The sequence below is a fragment of the Ovis aries genome, chromosome 9 (genome assembly GCF_016772045.2).
Source record: "Ovis aries strain OAR_USU_Benz2616 breed Rambouillet chromosome 9, ARS-UI_Ramb_v3.0, whole genome shotgun sequence".
In the NCBI taxonomy this organism is placed as follows: Eukaryota; Metazoa; Chordata; class Mammalia; order Artiodactyla; family Bovidae; genus Ovis; species Ovis aries.
Window position 1 is genome coordinate 93,709,425 of NC_056062.1, and position 23,440 is coordinate 93,732,864.

Genomic DNA, 23,440 nt, shown 5'->3' on the forward strand with positions numbered 1-23,440 from the left:
TTTATTTTCTGTGTTTTTACCATTTCAGAAAACAAAACAAAAACTACTTGGAAATTTATTTTACATTCAAAAGCAATATATGTATATTGAATTTTCTTCCATCCAAGTATCAAAGTAAGGAAACTACATTTAAAATCAAATCCAAAAAACTAATCTCCAGAAGTTGAAGTTACTATCTTATTATCAGTTCAGCTCAAGCTTGATGCTACTCAAATTACGCTAATTGACGTTTAGAGTGGCCTATTTCTTGAAGAAATTGGCTAGATTCACAGATTTGATAATAATAAATTAGCTAGGATTTTATGCAAGTTTTTCCCGAAGTGTTTAATGACTTTTAAGTGTAACAGATTTAATTGTTAATGTTTTCAGTTAAACTGAGTCAGTTTTTTGTGTTAGAAGAATGCCATAGCTTTTTTAAAAAACAGCTTTATTGAAGTAAAATTTTCATCCATAAAATTTATTACTTGCTATTTCATTGTAAATGTACAACTTAATAACTTTTAGTAAATTTGTAGAGTTGTGCCTTCATTAACATACTCCAGTTTTAGAAATTTCCACGACCTCAAAAAGAATTCTACAAGCCATCTTGCAGTGCCAGCCTCAGATGACTACTGTCTGGCTCTCAGTCTCTGCGAATCTCTTTTCTAGTTATTTCATGCAGATAGGACCATACCGTGTATATACAGTGCTTCCCCAGCGGCTCAGCAGTAAAGAGTCTGTTTGCGATGCAGGAGACAGCGGTTTCATCCCTGAATGGGGAAGATCCCCTGGAGGAGGGCATAGCAACCCATTCCAGTATTCTTGCTTGGAGAATCCCGTGGACAGAGGAGCCTGGCAGCCACAGTCCACAGGGTTGTAAAGAACTGAACACTACTAAAACAACTTACACACGTGTGTATATAAATATGTATCAGTTCAGTTCAGTCACTCAGTCATGTCCGACTCTTTGCGACCCCATGGACTGCAACATGCCAGGCTTCCCTGTCCATCACCAACTCACGTGCATGTAAATGTATATGTATCTATATAAATACATAATACCATATGTACAATATGCATAATTTAACATAATGCTTCTGAGCACCATCCGTGTTATGTGTGCTAATGATGTGCTCAGTCTCTCAGTCATGTCAGACTCTTTGTGACCCCATGGACTGTGGCCCACCAGGCTCCTCTGTCCGTGAAATTTTTCAGGCAGAAATACTGGAGTGGGTTGCCATTTTCCACTCCAGGGATCTTCCCAACCCAGGGCTTGAACCCAGGTCTCTTGCATCTCCTGCACTGGCAGGCAAATTCTTTACCCCTGGGGAGTGTCAACCTGGGAAGCCCATCCATGTTACAGTCTCTCAGTGATTCATTACTTTTTATTATTGGATGGTTTTCCGCTGGATACATGTACCACATTTTGTTTATCCAGTCACCAGCTGAGGGATATTTGGATTATTTCCAGCTTTGTACTATTATGAATAATACAGCTATGAACAATTTCAAGAAGACTTTATGTGGACAGATGTCTTCTTTTCTCTTAGGTTGGTTCCTGAGAGTAGAATGTCTGGTTATATGGCAAACATAATTTGCCGTATAACCAAACATTTATGTTAACATTTTTTGAGAAGCAGAATTTTCTCAAGTGGCTGTACCATTTTACGTTCCCACTTGCCGTGTATGAGAGTTCCAGTTTCTCCAGATTCTCACAGGCGTTAGATGTTATCTGTCTTTTGGATTATAGCCTTTCTTGTAGATATGTCATGGTCTTTCATTAAACTTTGAATTTTATTTCTGTAATGATTTTCATGTTAATTGCTTCTTCATGTGCTTTTTATGCCATTTGTATGTTTTCCTTGATGAAGCTTTTTGCTTATTTTTTTAGTTGGATTGTTTGTCTTACTGAGTTGTGAGAATTCTTTAGATACAAGTCCTTTATCGAATACATTTTTTGCACATATTTTCTCATAGTCTGTATGTGTCTTTATCTTCTCAATGGTATATTTTGAAGTACTAATGGTTTTAATTATTAAGATGCTCATTTTATCACTTTTCTATTTTGGCTTATGCTTTTGGCATTGTATCACAAGAACTCTGCCTAACATATGACCACAAGTATTTTCTCCTATTTTTTTTCTAGAAGCTTTATAGTTTTAACTCTTACATCCATCCTGAGCTAATTTTGTATAAGGTGTGAAATAGTGATCCTGAGTTTCTATAAATATTTAATCGTCAGTGCCCTGTGTTGAGTTATATTGGCACCTTTATCAAAAGTCCAAGAGAATGTGAAAGAACAGGGTTCACGTCTGGACTGTCTTCTTTCATTGACCTCATTAATTATCCTTATGCTGCCAGTACTGCAGAGTAGAAATGAGTAAATGACAAACACATACAGGATGTTAATGAGTCAGCGGAAGAGGAGGAGAAGAGGGGAGTGGAAAAGGCTGGGCTGCCTGGGTCGTAGAAAGCAGCAAAATGCCATGATCTAAGAGGCCTGCCTGGTGGATTTGGTGATTCGGGATTAGGAGGGAGAGCAGATGTTCCCTTGGGAGTGCATTCTAACCTACTGTTGGTCCATCCAATTGAAGAGGACCAATAGGCATATGAATGACAACTATGTTCTCAGGAAAGGTCTGGGCTGGAGAGTAGCAGGGGGAAAAAAAAGGAAGTAGATAGCAAATAGCATAGGTTATAGTTGAAGTGCTAACAGTAATTGCCCAAGGATGTCATATAGAGCAAGAAAATATATAATCAAGGACAAAACTGCGAATTCCCACATGCAAAGAACAAGTAGAAATCTCACTGTTGTTTTTTTTTTTACTTTTTAAGTATAGTGACATGCTGTGTAGTTGAGAAAACCAGCATTTTGGATTTGACGATTAGAAGTCATTATTAGCATTTGCCTTGGCACAGTTAGTATAGAAAAGAGAGTAAGACTTTTAGTGAATTTGGCCATAGGTAGGGATGGGAGGGAGGGGGTAAATTTGGATGATAAAAAATTTCATCCCAAGGATTCTGGGAGGGTAGCATTTTTTGGGGGGATGGGAATAAAGATCATCTGCTGGGCTTGGGATAACCAGGAGTGACATACTATAGGGAGTTTGCAGGAATGAAGGATTCAAACAGTCACACAGGAGACAGGGGATGATAGATACCAAGAGATCAGTCAAAGAATTGATCAGCAATGCTGAAAAGAAAACCTCAGTGTGTAAGTGACCCAGATTTTTTCATGACATCATTCTTCATGCCAGTATGATTTTGATTTTTATTTCAGTAGTGTAGCTTCCTGTTATAAAGGATAGAATGTCCTGGCATGAATATAATGAAAGGAGAAGTAAGGGGAAATAATATTGAAGGTACTATAATGGAAATTCTGATTATCAGATATGTCTTCTGAGCTAACACAAATGGAATCAATAATCACAGTTTGTTTCCATTTTGTTTTTTAAATTAAATCATCTCAGAGTGGGCAAAAGCAGAATGAGGAGAATAGAAACTAAAACAGTGGTTATTGGTAATTTTCTCCAAGTTGTACACTGGAGACATATCACGTATTCATTTCTGGCACCCTGACTTACTATTTAGTAATTCTCAGGAAAAGGGACTTGTATTTATTTATGATTTCTCCAGTAAGTGGGAGCTAAGGTAGCAGAGACCTAAAAAGGGGAGAGTGGAGAGCAAAGCACCTGGATTGTATCCATATTATTTTGATTACCTGTGTTCTTGAGCTCTTCAGGCACACTTCAGCAGTGCCCTGCAGAAGTAGTCCATGTTACTCTCTTTTTGCATGTGGTTTCTATTTGCTGTTTGTTTTTAAGGCTTTCTGTGAAACTTTAGAAGAGACAAACTACCGTTTTCAAAAAGAACTACTTGAAAAACAAAAAGAGTTGGAATCACTGAAGAAACTGCTCAGTGAGAAGCAACTTCTTATAGACACTCTAGAAAACAGAATCAGGTATGTGCTGTGGACTGCATTTTCAGTCCAACAAGTTCAGCTCAGTACTCTGGACTAAATACCTTTTGTCCATTTAGGAAATTTCTGACTCCAGAAGTCTTAGACTCACGGTGTACATCCTCATAGATGGGGAAAATTATTGTCTGGTTATTTATTTAGAAGGCTGAAAATTTGAAGGATAGGAAATACCAGGAAAATAAAGCTAGCTGTTCACCAAGGCAAACATTATTTATTTTAACCTATTTAAATTATATGTTTGTTTCTAGTCATTTATACCAACTTTTCACATATTGAAACTTCTAGTTTCCCTTTTTGTCAGCATATATCAAATTGATGTTAAAATCATTTTAAATTAATCATAAGTACTGATTTCACTGTTGACACTTAGAGTCAGCAGTTTATTAAGTATATGACTCCACTTAGAGCAGCTAAAAGCTGCTAAAGCTACGCGCATCGACAACAATAGATATATACCTATTTTATTCATAGAAAACAACTTGTCACTGTACTTTACCTCTAGGACGTTATCTCTGAAACCTGAAGAGTCGCTGCTTACATCAGGAACAGATGGCAGACAGACCCTGAAGGTGGAGCCCTCTGCGCTTGAGGTTGATCAGGGTGCCCTGGATGAAGAATCTAGGTATATAAGGTTTGGCTTACTGTAGCCTAATCATCTGAGTAGTTGGCGGGAAATAGTCATGCTCTGTGGGACCTGTTTTTGTGAATTCAGGATCATTGTACCATGGCTCTGATGAGCAAACACAGGGAGACGACATATTCTAGGCTGCCCCTAAAAGTGGGTCTGTGTTATCCAGGCTGCACAGTTTATTACTCATTTTGAAGACATGTCTGAATTAACAGGGTGTGACTCAGTTAATTCGTTGATTCTGTAACCTTGACAAGTCCCTTTAATCTCTCTCAGTGTCAGGCTCTTCCGTGCCAGCATGGGGCACTGTCATAACATCCACCCTGTCTACATAATAGGAGTCATGAATAGATAGTATGTTTGAACACACAGAATTTGTATTGTGTATAAATCCAGGGCATCATTAATACTTCAGTGATAGTCGTTAAGCTTATAACCATGAGAACAAATTTTATGTTGGTAAAGGTCATTACAAACTAGATTTTTATTGAAAAATAGTAGGTCAGAAAGCTGAAAGAGTTAAAAATAAATCCCCAAAGGTGTTATCTGGCAATGATAACTTTATTAAATTTCTGATTGAATATTTAGATATTCTTTTTTATTGAGTATTTTTCCATTTAATATTCTTTACAGGAGGTAAAAAAAAATTATAAGGTAATAGGTGAAGTAGTGTGCATCTGGTCTCTTCATTGTGTTTCTCTTTTATTGCAGGGCTGATAATAAGCAATACTCAAGTTTTAGTGAACCGAAAAATTCCATATCAGACATAGAAGTAGCAGAAGTGGCGTATAATGCAGAAGACTGATGCAGCTCCAGTGGCTCCTTCCATTTTCATGTTCCTGTGAATTTAGAATAGCGTGACAGACATTTAAAAAGAAAAGAGAGACTGAAGCGTCCACATTAAACAGCTAGATTGCACATGTATAAAGTTTACATAAAGGAGAATTTAATTTATTGGTGTAGGAAATATATTCACTGTTGCTTTAAATTGTCTTTTAGACAAACTTTGTATTTAATACACTGAAAAAAAATCTAGTTAAGAGTTCTGTCATCAAGGCCCACATCCTTAAATACTGCACATAAATTATTTTGGTATTTTGCCAATATATTGATCCAGACTAACATGGGTGAGCACACTGTGTGTGTATGTGTTTAAATCGCCAGTTGTATTAGTTCAGTGGACATAAATTGCATGTTGCTGTCTGTTGAATATATACTTCCTTGTGTCTCTGACCTGATATATTTTTATTAATGGTTTAAATGAGTGGTAAAGATGAGTTTTAAATATTGACATGTTTATCATCTCTAAATGAAAGTTGCTTATTTGGAATGTTACTATTTACAAGAAGAAGAAAACTTCCTAGTACCAAAGCAAAACTCTGAAAGAGCTATAATAACATAGCCAAAGTGATAAAATAGCTTTGATTTGAAAAGCAAATTCATTAATATCCAAATACTATAATAAGTGTACCAGTGTATTACATGTTACACTTATTTATTTTCCATGTAATCTTTATCTTAAATCTCTACCTATAGAATCAATGGGTTTGCCTTTTTCAGAACACTACCTCTTTTAGCTAATCAGGGCATACTCCTTTGAAAATACAGATTCTAAGCAAATAGGCAGTCATACAAAAAATAAGAGAGAAAAAGCCATATACCCTGCAGAGTTCCTGTGTCAGCTCCTGGCATTGCGTTTTTATTTCTGTACATATAAACATGTTGCTATAATGTCTTGATGCTGATTTTCTTCTTAATATATTTAGCTAAGTGATGCACTTTATGATAATTAAACTCCTTTGTGCCAAGTTTAATTGGTGAATTTCTTTAGTAAGTGGAGTTAGGAAAAAGAATTATATAGTGCCTTCACTATTTCACCTTTTACAAAAGTCTTCTATAGTCCTTTGAGTCTGCTTTATGAAAAAGATGTTTATTTCAGCTTTGCATATAGTTGTCCAAAGTGCCTTGTTTTGTTTTGTAGTATGAAGTTACTCATTTTATTTTATATTTCTACTGTTTTGCATATTGCTGTTAATAAATCATTCTAGCATTTTGAAATTCCAGTTGGTATATTGAACTGCATATGCTTTCTAAAAACTGAAGGAAACTTATTGGGGAATTAGAATAACAATCTCCATGTTTTCCCTCCTCTAAAATTTATCAGTGTCTTGACATACAGCATATTAAGGTGCAGTTGTTTAAAATTCTACTGACATAGATAAACAGATACAATGGCTATTGTTAGTCTTTGACCTAAAAAGGAGACTGCTTTTTACCAAAGTACCAAAACTTTTTTAAAGTTTTCATCAAAATGGACAGGTATGCTTTATCTCAGAATATTTTCGACAAATTGTATTAGAAATATGTTTCCTATCCTGGGAAACAGAAAGAGTATAATAAAATGGCCTACTTGTTCATTTCAAAATGTTTAAAAAGGCTTAAAGAGAACAATCATTTAAATTGATACCACTTTTAGTAAATAAAACACGATAATAAATTTCAGGTATTATAGTGCTACATATATGTCTGTTTACAGTGAACCAGACACTTTCAGAATCTGGCCTTTCAGAAGATTGTATTTAAAACTTAAATGGTTGAAGAAAAACTCTTGTTAATTAGGGAAATCACTATTATTTATATGTATTTAGAATTTAATTTTTTTTTACTTTTATAATGCATTTTATTCCCAGTATTATATTCATTTAGTAAATTATTTTTTCAGGAAATAGTAGCTGTCTTGTCAGATCATGAATGCCATTTTTCCCCTCCAGTTTCTGTGTTCTTATCGTCCCTACAATTACTGTAAATTGAACTGTAGTGGACTGTAGTGACTAACCCAACAGGTTTTTGCATTCCTCTTCTTCGCCAGCTCCAGAATGAGAGCTGGGGAAGCTTGTTTTCTCGGCTCCCCTTGCAGCCGGGTTTGAGACTGCGGCATATATCGTCAGTGGCACACGGGGACATTTGCTGGCAGCTGCGTCTGCTGCGTTGCACAGATGGGGACTGAGTCTGTGATTGTTAAGTTTATGCTTTATATTACTGATCACTTTAAGTCTCTCTGAATAGGTGCAGTGCACTTCAAATGTAACCAATATCAATAAAAAATTTGAACATAACTGAAACAGAAAACATTCTATGAATAATTTTTTAACCTTTTGAAAATTAAGTCCATGTATAAGAAACACAACCATAAAATTCAGCATTTAGAATGTGTTCTATCTACTAAACTTAGATTAGCCATTTAAAGCACATTCATTTAGAAAACCATGGTCGGGGACATCCCCAGTGGCCATGACTCTGCACTCCAGTGCTGGGTCCTGGGTTCAGTCCCTGGTGAGGGAGCTACTCCCACACGCCACCACGAAGAACCTACATGCCACAACTAAAGACTCCGCCTGCCACAACTGAGATGCAGCACAGCCAAATCAGCAACAGCTATTTTTTTTTAATCAACAAATGTTTATTTAAAGGAAGGAAACACTGTCCTGAGATAAACCATGTAGTTTACTGCACATGTCTGTGAGACTAGAAGGAAACAGTGGCCTTAGGTCCAAGAATAGTTAGTCTGTTTTTGAAATGGGTTTTTATTACTTCCAGTGATGTTAAAACAAGTTTGTATTCCCAACTAGTAAAGAAAGGAATCTAAATTTTCTGGCAGATTTTCAAAGAGCTACACATTCGGTCCACGTTTTGATTCTTCGCAGAAGTAGCTTTGTTCCGTTGCTGTTTGTTTAGATGCTGTTGGCTTGTACTGGCAAAAACGGTCACCAACACTTGTACTTTCAACACGTGTGTTTAAAACTGATGTCTTCTCTGTCACATTGTGTACCTGTTATGAGAACTCATGGGAGAGAATTCTCTTAGGTCTCAGTTCCAGTAAAACCTGTGCGTCTCCTAAACAAGTGATTTGTTTTTATCTTGAAGACTATATTACTATCTTGTTTTGTTTTCTGGGCGGCTGTAAGCCAAATTGTGGCCCACCCATAGCTACTGTATAGAAGCTTATGAGTTGTGCTTTTGTGTAGTGAACATGACTTTATTTTTCTCTCATTTTCTCTTAACTCCAATTTTCTTCACTATTTAACTTATTCAGTTAGAGCAGGTGTATTTTTGTTCCAGTAAAGTCTCAGGCCTGAATATTTTAGACTCCGTTAGATAAGAACTTGCCATAGCCTGCACTGAAACAATTCTTGCACCCTTAAGTGATACCAGTAACTATACAAATTACTTTAAAAGGGGCCTTTGAGTAAAATCAGTAAACGTGAGTGCAAATTTAGACATGCTGTCTGTTGGTAGCTATTGGTAGCTTCTTGGCCAGAGCACAATATTAATAAACTTGTTATGGTTTTAACTGTTGCCTCAAATTAGAGCAGGTGCTACTTACCATTTTGATATTTATCACTGACAGGAAAGTGATAAATATCAGAAAGTGACAAAAGTGATCTTTTCCATAAGATATTACAGAAAAGCCTGAACGAAATTTTGGCCAACCCAATAGAACAGTGTTGTGTTATCTCCAGATAAATAATTAAAAATACAGCCAATGTGTACTCAGTAGATGAAAGGGAGCATTTTAGATGCAGGGAAGACTAGATACAGACTTGAAATGTCCTAGTGAAATGTTTGCAACCAGCTAATTATACTCAAAGGGTCACTAGTGTCAGTACCTGAACTCCTTTGCTGCAGTGTGAAATACAAAGCCCATCCTGGGGAGATGAAGCTCATGAGCAGAGAAGTCAAGAACGACCTGATCCGCCAGTCTAGTTTTCCAGTTCCCTATATGACAAATATGCAATGACTAACCCAACAGGTATTTCTGTTCCTCCTCTTCGCCACCTCCAAAATAAAACTGAAGAAACTTGTCTCAGCTCCCCTTGCAGCTCGGTTTGAGCCTGTGACACAGTCAGTCAGTGACACACGTGGGCGCTCGCTGGTAGCTTCTGGGAGGCGGCTCGCTTTTCTTGTAAGAAGGTAAACATGTCACTGACCTAGCCTCTCCAGCTTCCTCCTGTTTTGACCTCGGTGCTCTCCAGGGGTATCACGAAAACCACGTTGCAAATGAGGTGTGTGACAAGCATGGGGGAAGAGAAAGAATCACAGAGACTCCAGCTACTTGTCAAACCACCCTGAGTTGTAGCTTTTTGTTAATTATGCCAAGGTAAAAGTTATCTTAAATTTGGATTGTAGGTTGTAAGCTTCAGGAGAAGATAAAAACCCTTCCTGTGATGATACTGTATATCACCAAAGAAAAAAAGGAGAAAAAAGCTTTGAAAGCTAGAGGGAAGATACGAAATCTATTAGACATATCAAAGGTCGCTTTACATTTGAGGCTCCTTTTGACAAATCAAATATGAATGAAAAGATCTATTATTCTATGTATAGATATTAGTCTGGTCAGGTAACTAAAACACCACCACAGACTGGATGCCTGAAGCAATGAATGTACAGTGGAGGCTGGGCACCAAGATCTAGGGGCCAGCAGGGCGGGTGTCCGATGAAGACTCCCTGGGGTTGCAGTCAGCTGCCTTCTCATTGTGGCTTCACGTGGCCCTTCCTTAGGGTGTCTCTCGTAAGTACAGTGGTCCTGTTGGATCAGGGCCTGCCCTTGCGACCTCGTTTAAACTTCATTACTCCCCTGTGAGTATGCGTGCGTGTGCGTGTGCGTGCGTGTGCTCAGTCGTGTCTGACTCCTTGCAAACCCCTGGGCTATAACCCAGCAGGCTCCTCTGTCCATGGGGTTTCCCAGGCAAGAATACCGGAGTGCATTGCCGCTTTCTGCTCCAGGGGATCTTCCCAATCCAGGGATCGTTCCCACGGCTTCTGCATTGCAGATGGATTTTTTGCTACTGAGCCACTTCAGAAGCCAGAGGCTCCATTTACAAACACAGGCAACACTCGGGAGGTAGGACTTCAATATACGAATTTGGGAAGAACGTGAACATTCGGTTCCAAACAGTATGGAATGAATATGACATCATTACATGTCTACAAAGATTTTTCTCAGTTCAAAAGATAAAAGGAGATAGACTTAAAAAAACAACCCAGCCTATTCTTTCATTTGTTCATTCAACAACACTGAATATCTACTGTGTATCTTCTCTGGGTTATAAAAATTGTTGAGAAGTATGTGATCCCTTCCAGGAGTTTAGAGTGAGTGGGTTTTTTATTATCTATAGCAGCATGAGGCAAACGTGATAATAGAGATATTCGTGATGAACCGCGGGAATGAGAGGACTGGAAGGGGGCAAATAGAAGCAGCAGAAGTCCAGTGCTTTAGCTGCTTTTTCAGGTGGAACGCAGGGGCACACCAAGCGCAAGTGTCAGCTCCAGCCTGCACAAGACGCAAGCATTAGCCCTAATTCTCCCTCCCTCTTCCCATGCCTTAGGAACAGCTACAAACTGCAAAAGTCCACCTCCCTGATGTAATAGATCAGAGACACACACTGCGATACTCCCGGCAGGCGTTTTAATGTAGGGCACATACTGTATCTTCATTTACTAATGTTCTGACAGCGGTTCAAACTTTTACTTGGTATAGCTTCACTAGGATGAGAGTTTCTGGTTCTCTCTCTTGATAAGCCACACCCCTAGCACTTTTGTCTGAAGCTTAGCTTTGGTTTGGGTCCTGTGACGTGAAACATATTTTCTTACTGTTTTCTTCAGTCCTGTAGTTATTTTGCCTTTATTTTACCAAGTGTCATCTGACCTGGTTTTTCCCAGAAATAATTATCTCATATTTCACTGCTTTATTTACTATTAATAAATATATTTAAACTTAGTTTAAGTATGGCTGATACAGTTTTGAAAACAAAACTGATAGTTTGGTAATCAGTCACACACGAGTGCAGGTGTTGTAGGCAGCCAGCCGTGAACATTCAGCTTACCACAGACGTCGGTGAGCCCATTCTATCGAGAACGTGGGAAACGTGAGTGGGTAAATTATGTCTGTATTCTGAGCTTGGAGGTGACAGCAGATCGCTTGTCTCATGCCTTGAATCTATCCAGTTCTCTTCGTCTCCACTGCCATCGCCCTGACCGGAACCACAAAAACCCCTCATGAAATACAGCACTGGGAGGGTCTGTCAGCTTCCACCTTTGCCCCACTTTAATCCAGTCTCCCAGAGCAGCCTTGCTGTTCTTTTTGAAAAACATTAATCATACCATGTTTTTTTCTCTACCTAAACATTTTCAAAGATTCCTCATCACTTTTAATATTATAATGCCCAAACCTCTCTCTGAGGTCTCCAAACATGGCTCCACTGTGCCACCCCTCTCCCTAACGCCCACCACAGGCCACCTTCCCATAACCCCTGTCTAGAGAGCCATACCCCAAGTCCTACCTGGCTCCTCTCCTCCAAGTCTCAGGTTAAATGTTTCCTCTTCAGGCAACATAAAATGGTCCTCAAAACAGTCATTTCCATGTCAATTTTCTTATTTTCTTATTTTCTGTTCCACTTGCCCGCCTCCCCAAAGCTTGCCCCAAAAGGCAAGGCTTTGCCTATTTTCCTCTAATCCCTGCCTGCCCCACAACTACCAAGCTTAGAAAGAAATGGCAGATGCTCAAAATATTTATTGAATAACCTAAGTTAGGGTAATAGTAGAGAAAATAGAGGTATTGGAAAGAAAAATGTAAGTCTTGGGGATTGATACTTCCTGTGGGTTGTGCTGCCAACTGAGGAAGAGAATAATACAGGAAGAGGCGGGTCTAGGGGCTCGATTCAGCTTGGGGCACACTGGATTTGAAATACGGTAGGTCATGCAAGTGGAGCTCTCGAGCAGGCATCCAAAATTCAGAGGAGCAGTCTGCCTTGCAGAACTCAAGTCAGATTCATAAGGATTAACTGTTCTTCACACCCGTTGCCTAGTCTACATTGATCTAAACCCTGTCAGGGCCTCGTATGTTAGCAGTGCTAAAATGAACACCAGAAACGCATGATCCCAGGTATACTACTGTGACAAGCATCAGAAATACACTTCATGGGCCCAGCTGTCTCATCCAGATAATTTGTTTTTCATTCCAAAAGTAATTTGTAATCAGAGAGAACCATGTTTCTCTTCTTCCTTTAGAGGGGATACAATAAGAGCACCATACCACAGTTTTGTCTTGTTTGGGCTAATTTTAATATTTAGCATTTAAAGTAAAGGTTAAGAAAAATTCAAATATACAGTAAAATGTAAATACTTCAACCTCACTAGTAATCAGATATAGTTGCTTTTTTTTAATGTATTTTCACTAGAGTTGGAGCAATGAAGAAATGTATATGATGTTTAAAAATTTTGGTTAAAGGATATACATCACATTTATCTTGAACATGTCAGCCAGTTTCCAGTACTGAGGAGATTTTGTCAAATATTTTATGATAGATAAAAAGTAGACTGTATTGTACCCAATAAAGCGATGTTACAGAAGATTTAAAGATATTCATGGTATAATTAAAATAAGCATACTTCAAGATAGCACTATCTCACTTTTAGAAGTAAAAAGGTATTCAACATTTATGCATTTGTATACAGAAAAAATAAAATCATAGTCATGGTTATCTACTTGATGGAATTATGAAGCAGTCTTATTTCCTTCCTATCATGAATCTGTATTCTCTCTCTTTTCTATAATAAGTGTGTACTGAAAAAAGTCTTCGTAATTTTTAAATTACTTTCTAACTAATAGTAATTAGTATGTGCATCACCCCATCATCTGCAGTGTGTTTGCCTCAAGGCCAGTTCCTTCATCTACTTCACTCCTGTCAAAGGAAGACAGTGCCATCCGCACTGTGGCCCTGTGGTGGTCCAAATGGAGTGTGGAAACCCTCAGCTCAGCCTCTCCCATAGCAGGCACTCGTAAAGGAACAGACTCTGACAAACGACCCCCTGCACCAAATAGCGTCACCTTGGCCCTTCAGGAGTCTACCTGTGAACAGGAGAAACACTGGGAAGCCTTCATTAAACTGACGTTGGTGGACGGACTGAGAGTCGTTCGTTAACTAACCTAGTCATTCCATCATTTACCCTATATTTTACATTCTGAAAGCTTGAGTAGGCTCTGTCCGGTTTACAAATGGTTTTTGTTCTAACCACACTTCCCCGTGACTTAATCTGTTGAGACTGCATGTTAAGGCCCTCCTCAGTCATGTCCAACTCTGTGCGACCCCATGGACTGTAGCCCTCCAGGCTCCTCTGTCCATGGGAGTGGGCAGGTTGCCATGCCCTCCTCCAGGGGATCTTCCCCATCCAGGGATCTATAAAGTTTGAACTGGTGATTAAGCAAGAAAACTTTAAAGCAAATATTTGTGTGGACAAACAGGGCTTCAGGGGGCTCCCCAGGTGGTGCTAGTGGTAAAGAACCCATTTGTCAACACAGGAGACATAAGAGACTCAGGTTCGATTCCTGGGTTGGGAAGATCCCCTGGAGGAGGGGATGGCAATCCGCTCCAGTATTCTTGCCTGGAGAATCCCATGGACAGAGGAGCCTGGCGGGCTATAGTCCATGGGGTCACAAAGAGTTGGACAGGACAGAAGCGATTTAGCACGCATGCACAGGGCTTCAGGAAAGCAGATAAGTTAGAGATGAAAGTTAAGTGGAGACTTTTGTAAAGAATCGAATGGGGGATTTCCAAGTGAGCCAGGCCCAGCACAAAGAGATGATACAGATTTGGAGTCTCCTCAAAATGACACATCAGGCCACCTCAACTGCATGGGCCCACAAGCAGTGCAAACGGTTTGCCAGAAGGATGCAGACCGCTTCCAAGCCAGCCTCCAGCCTGGTGACTCAGGCAGCACACTCGAGGCAACAACTGCACAAAGTCACGGAAGCGGAGAAACCGCCAGGTCCCTCCCTGTGTTCGGTCCACCAGCCGAGGCGGAGCCAAGTCAGCCCACCTACCGCCATACAAGGGAACCCCTTGCCGCGACACCATTACACGACAGTTCGTTCTATTTTTTAATGTCTTCATGCATTCATGTTTCACAAAAGACTATCAATCACCAGCTCTAATTTTATACTCATTAATCAAAGTAAGGGCTGTGCTTTTGCCTAAAACGGATCAATAATGCTTTACTTACGATAAATGGACAGGAATTGGAAGACAGAGGCAGAAGTGAAAGGTGAAAGTGATGGAAGCTTGCATAATAAGGGAGAGCAAGTCACAGCAGCAAACGGCTCATGCCCCAGAAATGGAGGCGAGGTGAAGGTGGAGGGGAGTGCAACAGGCGGAAACAGGAGGGCGCTCAGAGTGGGAGGCTGATAACTCACAGTTTCAGACCGCAATCCTGGAGCTACTCCATCAGTGATTTATTTACAGGATCTTGGAGACACTGGTTTTATAGTACGTGAATGGCTTTATGTTCAAAGTAAGATTTTACTGTATGTGTTGAAAGATAGAAATATGTTTGGAAATGTCTTTCAGTTTTTAGCTAGGCAATACATTAACTTTTCCTTTATGGAGGAACCTTTGTGGTTGATACAGCTTGTGTGTGTGTGTGTGTGTGTGTGTGTGTGTGTTAGTCACTCAGTCGTGTCTGACCCTTTGCAACCCAATGGACTGTAGCCCACCAGGCTCCTCTGTCCATGGAATTCTCCAGGCAAGAACACTGGAGAAGGTTGCCATGTCCTTCTCCAGGGGAATCTTCCCAACCCAGGGATTGAACCCAGGTCTCCTGCACTGTAGGCAGATTCTTTACCATCTGAGCCCCCAGGGAAGCCCCTGATATAGTTTACATGGATATATTCATAATGCCATCCTCAAAATATTTTGTAAAAATCTGTGGGGTTTACTTTTCTGAATATGTCATATCTACAAAATGTTTCCTTATTTTCTCCAGTTCTTGGAACCCCAGAACCTTCCAAGTTCACTTTTCTCTTAATCCAAAGCTAGTTAAGAATATAGTTTAAAATTAAACAGACCTAAGCTTGGGTTCTTGCTTCTTACCAAGTAAAGCAAACTACCTCGGCTCTCTGAGCCTCAGCGCTCCTTTGAAATAGAGATAATGGGAGTGCTCACCAGCTCACTTTGTTGAAAGGAGGACACGTGGGAGGGTATGTCGAGCACGCAGCTGTGGACCTGGCACCACCCGCGGCCTGGAACCAGCCGAGCCCAGGGCAGCGGGGGGCTTGCACAGGCGCCTCACGCAGTGCCCACCAAGCTGTGTCCCTGAGAGGTCGCAGTTCAGCCACAGCGGGTGCGTTAAGAGGAGGAGAGAAAGCTCCCTGAAATGCTGAACTGTCCATATTCCTACCACTCACAGTTTTCTCTTTTTTTTCCCACAGTTTTCTTTGGTGATGGTGGGATCTCTGTTTGAATATGTTCACGGACATGCACGTTTAAGGCACCCTAGTTGACAATTAACCTGAGGTCACCTCCTCAAGGTCGCCTCTCACTCTGCTCACTTCTTAGTCATACTAGCCTTTTAAGCACCTGGAATGTTCTACTTGCCTACCCCAAACCTTCCAGGACAACATTATCGCTACATTTTCTTTCAATAGAAGAATAAAGCCAAAACCCACGGAAACCTCAACTTCCTGCTTCTGCAGTCTGCCCAATAAGTCTTGTTTTATGAGTGATGCTTACAACTGTTCTATAAACACTGAAATTTAAAGTGTAAATGTAAATACATAAAGCAAATAGGCATATTGCTTAAGGACACAAAGAAATAGGGAAATGAGAGAAGCTGATTTGTTGTCAGATATCAAATTCTTTCAAACATTCTTGGAAGCATTTTTCTTTTGGTTTAATCTCACCTTTCAAATATGTCAGAGGAATACTGTTGATTCGGTGTGCTGTCAAGGCATAAGAAGCTGATACAGAAGTCACTTCCTAAATTTATTTTCCAGGCACAGAATGGCCACCGTGACCAGACGGACAGTATGCCTTGCACCTTGGTTGGTGCCTCACTCAACTGCATAGAGAGCTTTTAATTCTGAAATGTTTGAAAGCAAACATTATTTGAGTAATGTTATTCCAGTCTTTGTTCACAAGCTTCTGCTAAGAAGTGACATCATCTAACAAATTTGTATTTTGAGATATGTAAATAAGAATTTCCTTGTGTGCAGTGTACATGCTAAGTCGCTTCAGTTGTGTCTGACTCTTTGTGACCCCATGGACCATAGCCTGCCAGGCTCCTCTGTCCATGGGATTCTCTAGGCAAAGATCCTGGAATGGATTGCCATTTCCTTCTCCAGGAGATCTTCCCGGCCCAGGGAAAAACCCATATCTCTTATGTCTCCTGCATTGGCAGGCGGGTTCTTTACCACATCCCACCTGGGACGCTCTAAGAATTTCCTTAAATTTAACCAATTTAATCATGAAAGTCTTGCCCATGTCGATAGCATTTCTGGAAAAATGATGGCAACAAAAACACAATCTATGCTGGCATTGGATTCTGTCTACAGAAATATCACAGGAACATTTTAGACTTTGCTCTCAATTACCCAGCGTTTTGTGGTCTGTTTGCCCACCTCAGTGTAGGGCCTGTGCTCGACATGTGTGCAATGAACAAGGCCCTTCCTGACCCAGCCACTTCCGCAGGCGCCTCTGAGAGCCCTCGACTCCGGACATGCTGTCTTCCAGCTCTGCATGGCGAGTCTCCACCAGGACACCCGGAAGGTGGGCCCCTAGCACCGAGTGCACGCCTCTAGTAGGGCACTTACTGCTTTGGGTTGTACTTGTTTAAGGTCATTCCCCATGCAGACGCTAAGCATACGCACGCCAGAGGCTCTACGGATACTTGTTTCATATGAATGGGTGGATTAATCTTGGAAACTAAAAATAGGTTAAAAATAAGGTATTTGAACCTCTTAGCCCTCAGACATGCCTTATGATTAATATGGACTCAGAGGGTGTAGTATAACTAAAAGTACTTTGAGAATTGGCTGGTTTAAACTGACCCTTAGCACGAATCCCATAGGTAACAAATCTGCCTTTCCCCCAGAAGCTACTGTGATTCAAAAAACTTTTCCACAGCAGTTGAGGGGTGCAAGTTTGCAGACAGACTCTACTTCATTAGCTCCGAATCCTAGAACGTTCATGCCTGATGGAGCCCATCAAGTAAGTCTTCTGCTCCAAACCCCTCATCTTACAGGTAAAACCTCACACCAGGAAGATTACCTGAATACTGATCAAGCAGTAGAATGCTGTGGAAAACAGGTCTCTTTGGTTCCCAGCCCGGTGCTGTTGTGTTTGGTTATATCCATAAAGATGGCATGGATATTGGATCATAGCCACTATCTGTGTGTTAACTTTTTCACAGCCACTGGAGAGAGGTTCTCAATTTTGTCCTTGATTCCAGACTCCAGTTCAACCTTTTAGGCTTACATCGATGGAAGACGTTGGTGAAGAAAGGTCATGCAGCATATTTTAAGTACTTACTTATTTAGTTGGAGTGTAGTTGCCTTACAATGTTGTCTCAGTTTCTGCTGCACAGCAAAGCGAATCAGCCATATGTATACGTACATATATGGGATAGACTATATAGGTATGTATATATATACCCTCTTCCTTGTATTTCATGCAGCACATTTTATTCTTGTTAATTGGAGTGTAGTCGCTTTACAATGTTGTCTCAGTTTCTGCTGTGCAGAAAAGTCAATCAGCCACATGTATACATATATTCCCTCTTCTTGGGTTTCACGAGTCACATTTTAATACCAGTAAGTGTGAGTGCGTGCGTGCTAAGCTGTTCCAGTCCTGTCCGGCCCTGTGCGACCCCAGGGACTGTAGCCCACCAGGCTCCTCTGTCCATGGGATCCTGCAGGCAAGAACATTGGCGTGGGGCGCCATGCCGTCCTCCAGGGGATCTTGCGGACTCAGGAATGGAACCTGCGTCTCTTCCGTCTCCTGCCTCGGGAGGCGAGTTCTTCACCACTAGCGCCCCCTGGGGAGCTCAGTATCCGTAAGCAGGGTCAATAGCTTCCAGCCTGAGCCTGGATGCATGCATTCTATCCTCCTTCCTGATGGCTTTGAGAATGGCTGCCCATTCCGACGCTGGAAGCTCGCAGCTAAGGAGCGCTGTGGCTCTGAATTTACTGGAATGTTGAGCCCTTAACTGCTGCTGCAATCATGCCGTCCTGATTCCTCTCTGCCCCTGAGCCGTGAAAGCCCCGCCCCTGGGAGCCGCCTGCTGGAGAAGTTACTGGTGCTTCTCGCCTGGCGGAGCAAGCACGTTGGCTCCTATCAGTTCCTTGAGAAGCAGTTAGCCCAGGCGACCCCCAGGGAGCGCAGTCGCAGGCCCCTGTGCTGGGGAGGAGCCTCCAGCGCTCTCACAGCAAACTTGGGGTGGTCACCGGCCGCCTCGCCTCGCTGGTGCACAAGAGGGAGCGTGAGACGAAGAAAAGAGGGTCCCAAAGATGGCCGACTTTCAGGCTCGGTTAAACCATACGGCCAGCCTTGTTGCCTAGGTTATAAAGAAGCAGGTATCCGTTCTAAAGTTTCGATGAGTAAAATTCAAACAGCATTTTTTCAGGAAAGGAGCAGCTTCTGGCCAAGTTTAGCGAGCCGCTCCTCTTGGCCTTGGCGATGAGCTAGGAGGGCTGCCTGGTGGGCCGGGCGCCGGTGAGGGGGCGGTGGGAGGGGCGCCTGGTGGGAGGGGCGCCGGTGGGAGGGGCGCCGGTGGGAGGGGCGCCGGTGGGAGGGACAGCGGGTGGAGGTGGGGCGCCGGTGGGCGGGGCGCCGGTGGGGGCGCCGGTGGGCGGGGCTGAGGTGGGCGGGGCTGAGGTGGGAGGGCCGCTGGCGGGAGGGGGCGCCTGGTGGGCGGGGCGCCGGTGAGGGGGCGGTGGGAGGGACAGCGGGTGGAGGCGGGGGTGGGAGGGGCGCCCGTGGACGGGGGCGCCTGGTGGGCGGGGCGCCGGTGGGCGGGGCTCCCGCGGCCCCGGGTAGCATCATGGCTACCCGATGGAGGCCTCGAACTTAGGTCCGCGGTCTGGGCCGGGCTGCTGTTCCAGGGTCTGTCTGACCAAAAGGAGGCGAAGTCCAGAAAGCTTCTCTTGAGTGACTGTCTCATCTGAGAAAACTGGGCTTACCATCCCATCCAGACCTCCAAGAGCAAGGGAGGAAGGTATTTCGTTTACTGTAGAATTTTTGGTGAATTGTTACCTTCACAAGGTAGGAACAGAAAACTGACTTTTGCCTTACTTTTATATTTGAAATTTCAAAAGTCATTATCAACCGCTTTTTCATTGTAGCAGAGTATCCGTTTGTATTATTTTACCTATTTTTCACTTAGGATGCCAGCTACACAAGTTTGAAAGTTGTTGCTAAAAGTTTTTCATTTTCTCACGTTCTCTTTATTCTATTTTCAAAACTTTTCTTGGGCTTTAGCTCCTTTTTCACTCAGCTAGTATTCTAAACATTGTATGCTTGACAACTTTTGTCACTTTATTTTGAAAAAATGAAATTCTTCCTCTTTACTCCATTTCTTCCTTTTGAAGGAGAAGTTGACATTCAGAACGAAGTGGCTTTGCTCAAATAATTAAAAGACGGAAAGCTGCTTCCTGACTGCATGGAAATAGGACGTTTTTCCACACTGTCAAAATACAGTAGAAGCTAGAAAGCCTCCTGGACTTTCCCTTCTCCCATTCCTTCCTCCGTTGGGATTCCCACCGCCGGTCTGGTGGCCGGTCCTCTCCCAGCCTGCCGCCTTCTCTCCTCGGCTGCAATCACGAGCTCCATGCTCTGACCCTCCTGCAGATCGCCCTCAGCAGCCCTGAGGTCACCGACAGGCCCCAAACCGCGGTGTGGATGGCCCGGCCCACACCGGTCTCCGCCCCACCCCCGGGTCCCCCTGCCTCCGGGTACCCTCTCCCCCAGGAAAGGGTCCCCGCGTCCACCGAGCCCCTCGAATGGGAAGGTGAGCGTATCTGACTCTTCAGTCCCTCCTGACCTCCCTCCACTTCCAAACCCCACTGCCCTGCGCTCAGTTCACGAAGCCCGGGGTGAGTCTCCTCTGTTCACTCTGGCCCTCTCCAGTTGTGTCTCTGTTTTTGTGACAGGCTGGACTTTGTGAGCGCCAAAGAATTGATGCTTTTGAACTGTGGTGTTGGAGAAGACTCTTGAGAGTCCCTTGGACTGCAAGGAGATCCAACCAGTCCATTCTGAAGGAGATCAGCCCTGGGATTTCTTTGGAAGGAATGATGCTAAAGCTGAAGCTCCAGTACTTTGGCCACCTCATGTGAAGAGTTGACTCATTGGAAAAGACTCTGATGCTGGGAGGGATTGGGGGCAGGAGGAGAAGGGGTCAACAGAGGCTGGATGGCATCACTGACTCGATGGACGTGAGTCTGAGTGAACTAGGTCTGGCGTGCTGCGATTCATGGGGTCGCAAAGAGTCAGACACGACTGAGCGACTGAACTGGACTGGACTGGACTGGACTTTGTAAACCGCAAGTTGATCAGCACTTAAAAATCTTCCCTTGCCTTCCTAGTACCTTCCGCATAACCCAAACCCTCCCCTAGGACATCTGAGGCTTCAGCACTTGCTCCCAGGAGCCTCATCTTTCCCCACCTGCTGTCTCTCACCTTCCCTTCCTGGTGTGCCGGACCCCCTGGAGCCCAGCGTTCTCTTTCACTTTACCCATCAGCAGCGCAGACTAGACCCTTCAGCACTCAACCAGGCAACAGCTGGTCCGGAAGGCCAGCCCAAGGCAGCCAAGCAACACTGGGACCCTTACACATCATACAGGACTGACTTGGGTGTGCCAGCCTCCCCTGATCAGACGTCTTGAGGGCACGGAACTGTGCTTACCCATTTCTGAAAACCTAGTGCCCTCCAGAGTGGTGGTTGTATCCACTAGAGAAGCTGTGAGCAAGATGACAATGGAGAATTTTTGCAGTGTCTCATGTGCCGGGCACAACATGGATGTTGTTGCCTGTATTGTTATATTTAATCCTAATTTTGACCATGTAAAGATATCTTCAATACTTATCTGACACATGAAGAAAATAAAGATCAACAAAGTTCAATGATGGAAGGTCATTGCGGTGGAAGCGGTAAGGTGACTTCTGAATCCCCTCCAGCAGAGGACTGCCGGGCTCGCCTCCTCGCCGCGTTGCCTGTGGCTCTCCTCACCCCAGGACCGCGCCCTCTGGCTGGCAGCCGCACCCCGAGTGAGCACCACGGGGTCGCCCGCACTCAGGCGCCGCTTCCTGGTGCCCTCGTGGAGTCAGCAAGGCCTCCCGTGAGACCGCACTGCCTCTCAGCTCTCTGTCTAATCCCTCCCTGGGGCACTGATGCCAAAGCCAGCCTTAATCAGCTTCCTGTTTTCCTTTCTGTCTCAGAGTCAGCTTCCCAGGGAGCCTCGCCAGGAGGAGTCTGGCAGCCAGTAGCTGGTGGAGCCCGGGGACCAGACGAGCGGCCCGCCTCAGCGCTCTGCTTGTGCTCCCCTGGACTGCACCCCCTCCGGTGATGAACAGGCCTTTCTTTCCTCTGTATCCCCGGGACTCAGCACAGGCGCTCAGCAAGTACCTGCCCGCCATCCTTCGCTCTGTGGTCTGGCTCGGGTGCTTAGGCTCACTTGTTGACAGCTCTCGCCCCCGGAATCCTCACAATGAAGTCTGCTGCCTCGAGGGGCCAGGCAAACGATCTTCTAAACTCAGGACGTCGGATCAGGTCAGGAGTGGTCAATTTAGTTGCTTCGAGCAATACCCAAACCCTCTAATGTTAGACTTTGTTTTCTTTATCAATGTTTTCAGAAACTCAAACATTTCACAATTCCATTTCTCCTGCTTAAATAACAAGGCTGATCCAAGTCTTATTGATGGTATTAACTAAATATCTTTAAAGGGTTGAGAACAGAATGTTTTAAGAGAAGGGGAAGTCCCGAGCGCTGGCCCTGGGCCTGAGGGCGTGCGCTCACTCGCGTCCCGTTGTGCGCGTTGTAACCTGTAACCGGCGCTGGGGGACTTCAGGCGCCGCAGTCGTCAGAAGCCGCAGAGGCGGCTCCGTGCCCCAGATCCTGCCCGCAGGCATCTTCAGGAAAGAAGTGAGGGCGAAAGCAACTCACATGCCTTTGAGCCTTCGTTGGAAAACCTGATCTTGAACTTGTCGATCTTGACCAAGAACTACAGAAGGGCTACCTTTTCCAGTAGGGACTCAGGGGAGTCAGTGTTTGAGCTATTATTGCCTCAGTCTTCTCAGCTAAAGTTTGCGTTCCTTCTCTGCAAAAAGCATACATGTTCATTAAAATAAAAACTGTCAGAAAATAATTAACATTAGAAATGCACCAATCTGGCCCAGTTTCCCAGGAGCTTCTGATAACAGTTTTAGGCTTATGTAATTTTGTTGTTTTGCACTGTCCGAAGTAAAATAATCTTGATCTTGTTGTTCAGTTGCTAAGTCATGTCTGACTCTCTGGGGACAAAATAACCTTCCGGGAGATATGCTAGGAGGACTCCTGCACCTTTTTTCTCAGTCTGGACCTCTGCTGCCCTCTACAGCCAAGGAAAGACAGACAACGGTCTTTTCTTAGGTTCTACTTGTCTGGAACTTTTTTTTTTTTTTAAGGATTTTATGTCCTTGTCATCTTGTGAGGAAGCACTTGTATCAGCAGAAATACAGGGAAGACGTTAAGGATATAGGTATTGAACTAAGTGAAAGCGTTAGTCTGTCAGTTGTAGCCGTCTTTGCAGCCCCGTGGACTGTAGCCTGACAGGTTCCTCTGTCCATGAGGTTTCCCAGGCAAGAACGCTGGAGTGGGTTGCCATCCCTTCTCCAGGGGATCTTCCTGACCCAGGGATGGAACCCACATCTCCTACATTGCAGGAAGATTCATTCTTTACCATCTGAGCCACCAAGGAAACTTGATTTCAAATTCTTCATCCTAATTAGCAATTGTATGACCTCAGAAAGTTGCTTCATCTTTTTGAGCC

General features: G+C 43.2%; 1 protein-coding gene and 1 long non-coding RNA gene across 18 annotated transcripts in view; both read left to right on the forward strand.

Moving 5' to 3' along the window:
- Positions 1-7,715, forward strand: part of SNX16 (sorting nexin 16) — a 33,125-nt gene extending 25,410 nt beyond the window's left edge. For all 14 annotated transcript variants that reach the window (XM_015097944.4, XM_012184194.4, XM_015097945.4 and 11 more), the window contains 3 exons: positions 3,804-3,940; positions 4,461-4,580; positions 5,298-7,715. In XM_015097944.4, the coding sequence (XP_014953430.1) occupies positions 3,804-3,940; positions 4,461-4,580; positions 5,298-5,391 (351 nt within the window). In that variant the 3' untranslated portion in view covers positions 5,392-7,715. The remainder of the gene's footprint in view (positions 1-3,803; positions 3,941-4,460; positions 4,581-5,297) is intronic.
- Positions 7,716-18,841: 11,126 nt separating this feature from the next.
- On the forward strand, positions 18,842-22,899 carry LOC114116407 (uncharacterized). Of its 4 annotated transcripts, XR_009595019.1 has the most exons (3): positions 18,842-18,990; positions 19,519-19,631; positions 20,005-22,899. It is a non-coding gene; the product is annotated as an uncharacterized LOC114116407 (long non-coding RNA). The 4 variants fall into 4 exon arrangements; XR_009595018.1 differs by lacking the exon at positions 18,842-18,990 and having other exon boundaries at positions 19,442-20,423; positions 20,566-22,899; XR_009595020.1 differs by lacking the exon at positions 18,842-18,990 and having other exon boundaries at positions 19,442-19,678; positions 20,566-22,899.
- Positions 22,900-23,440: the final 541 nt, after the last annotated feature.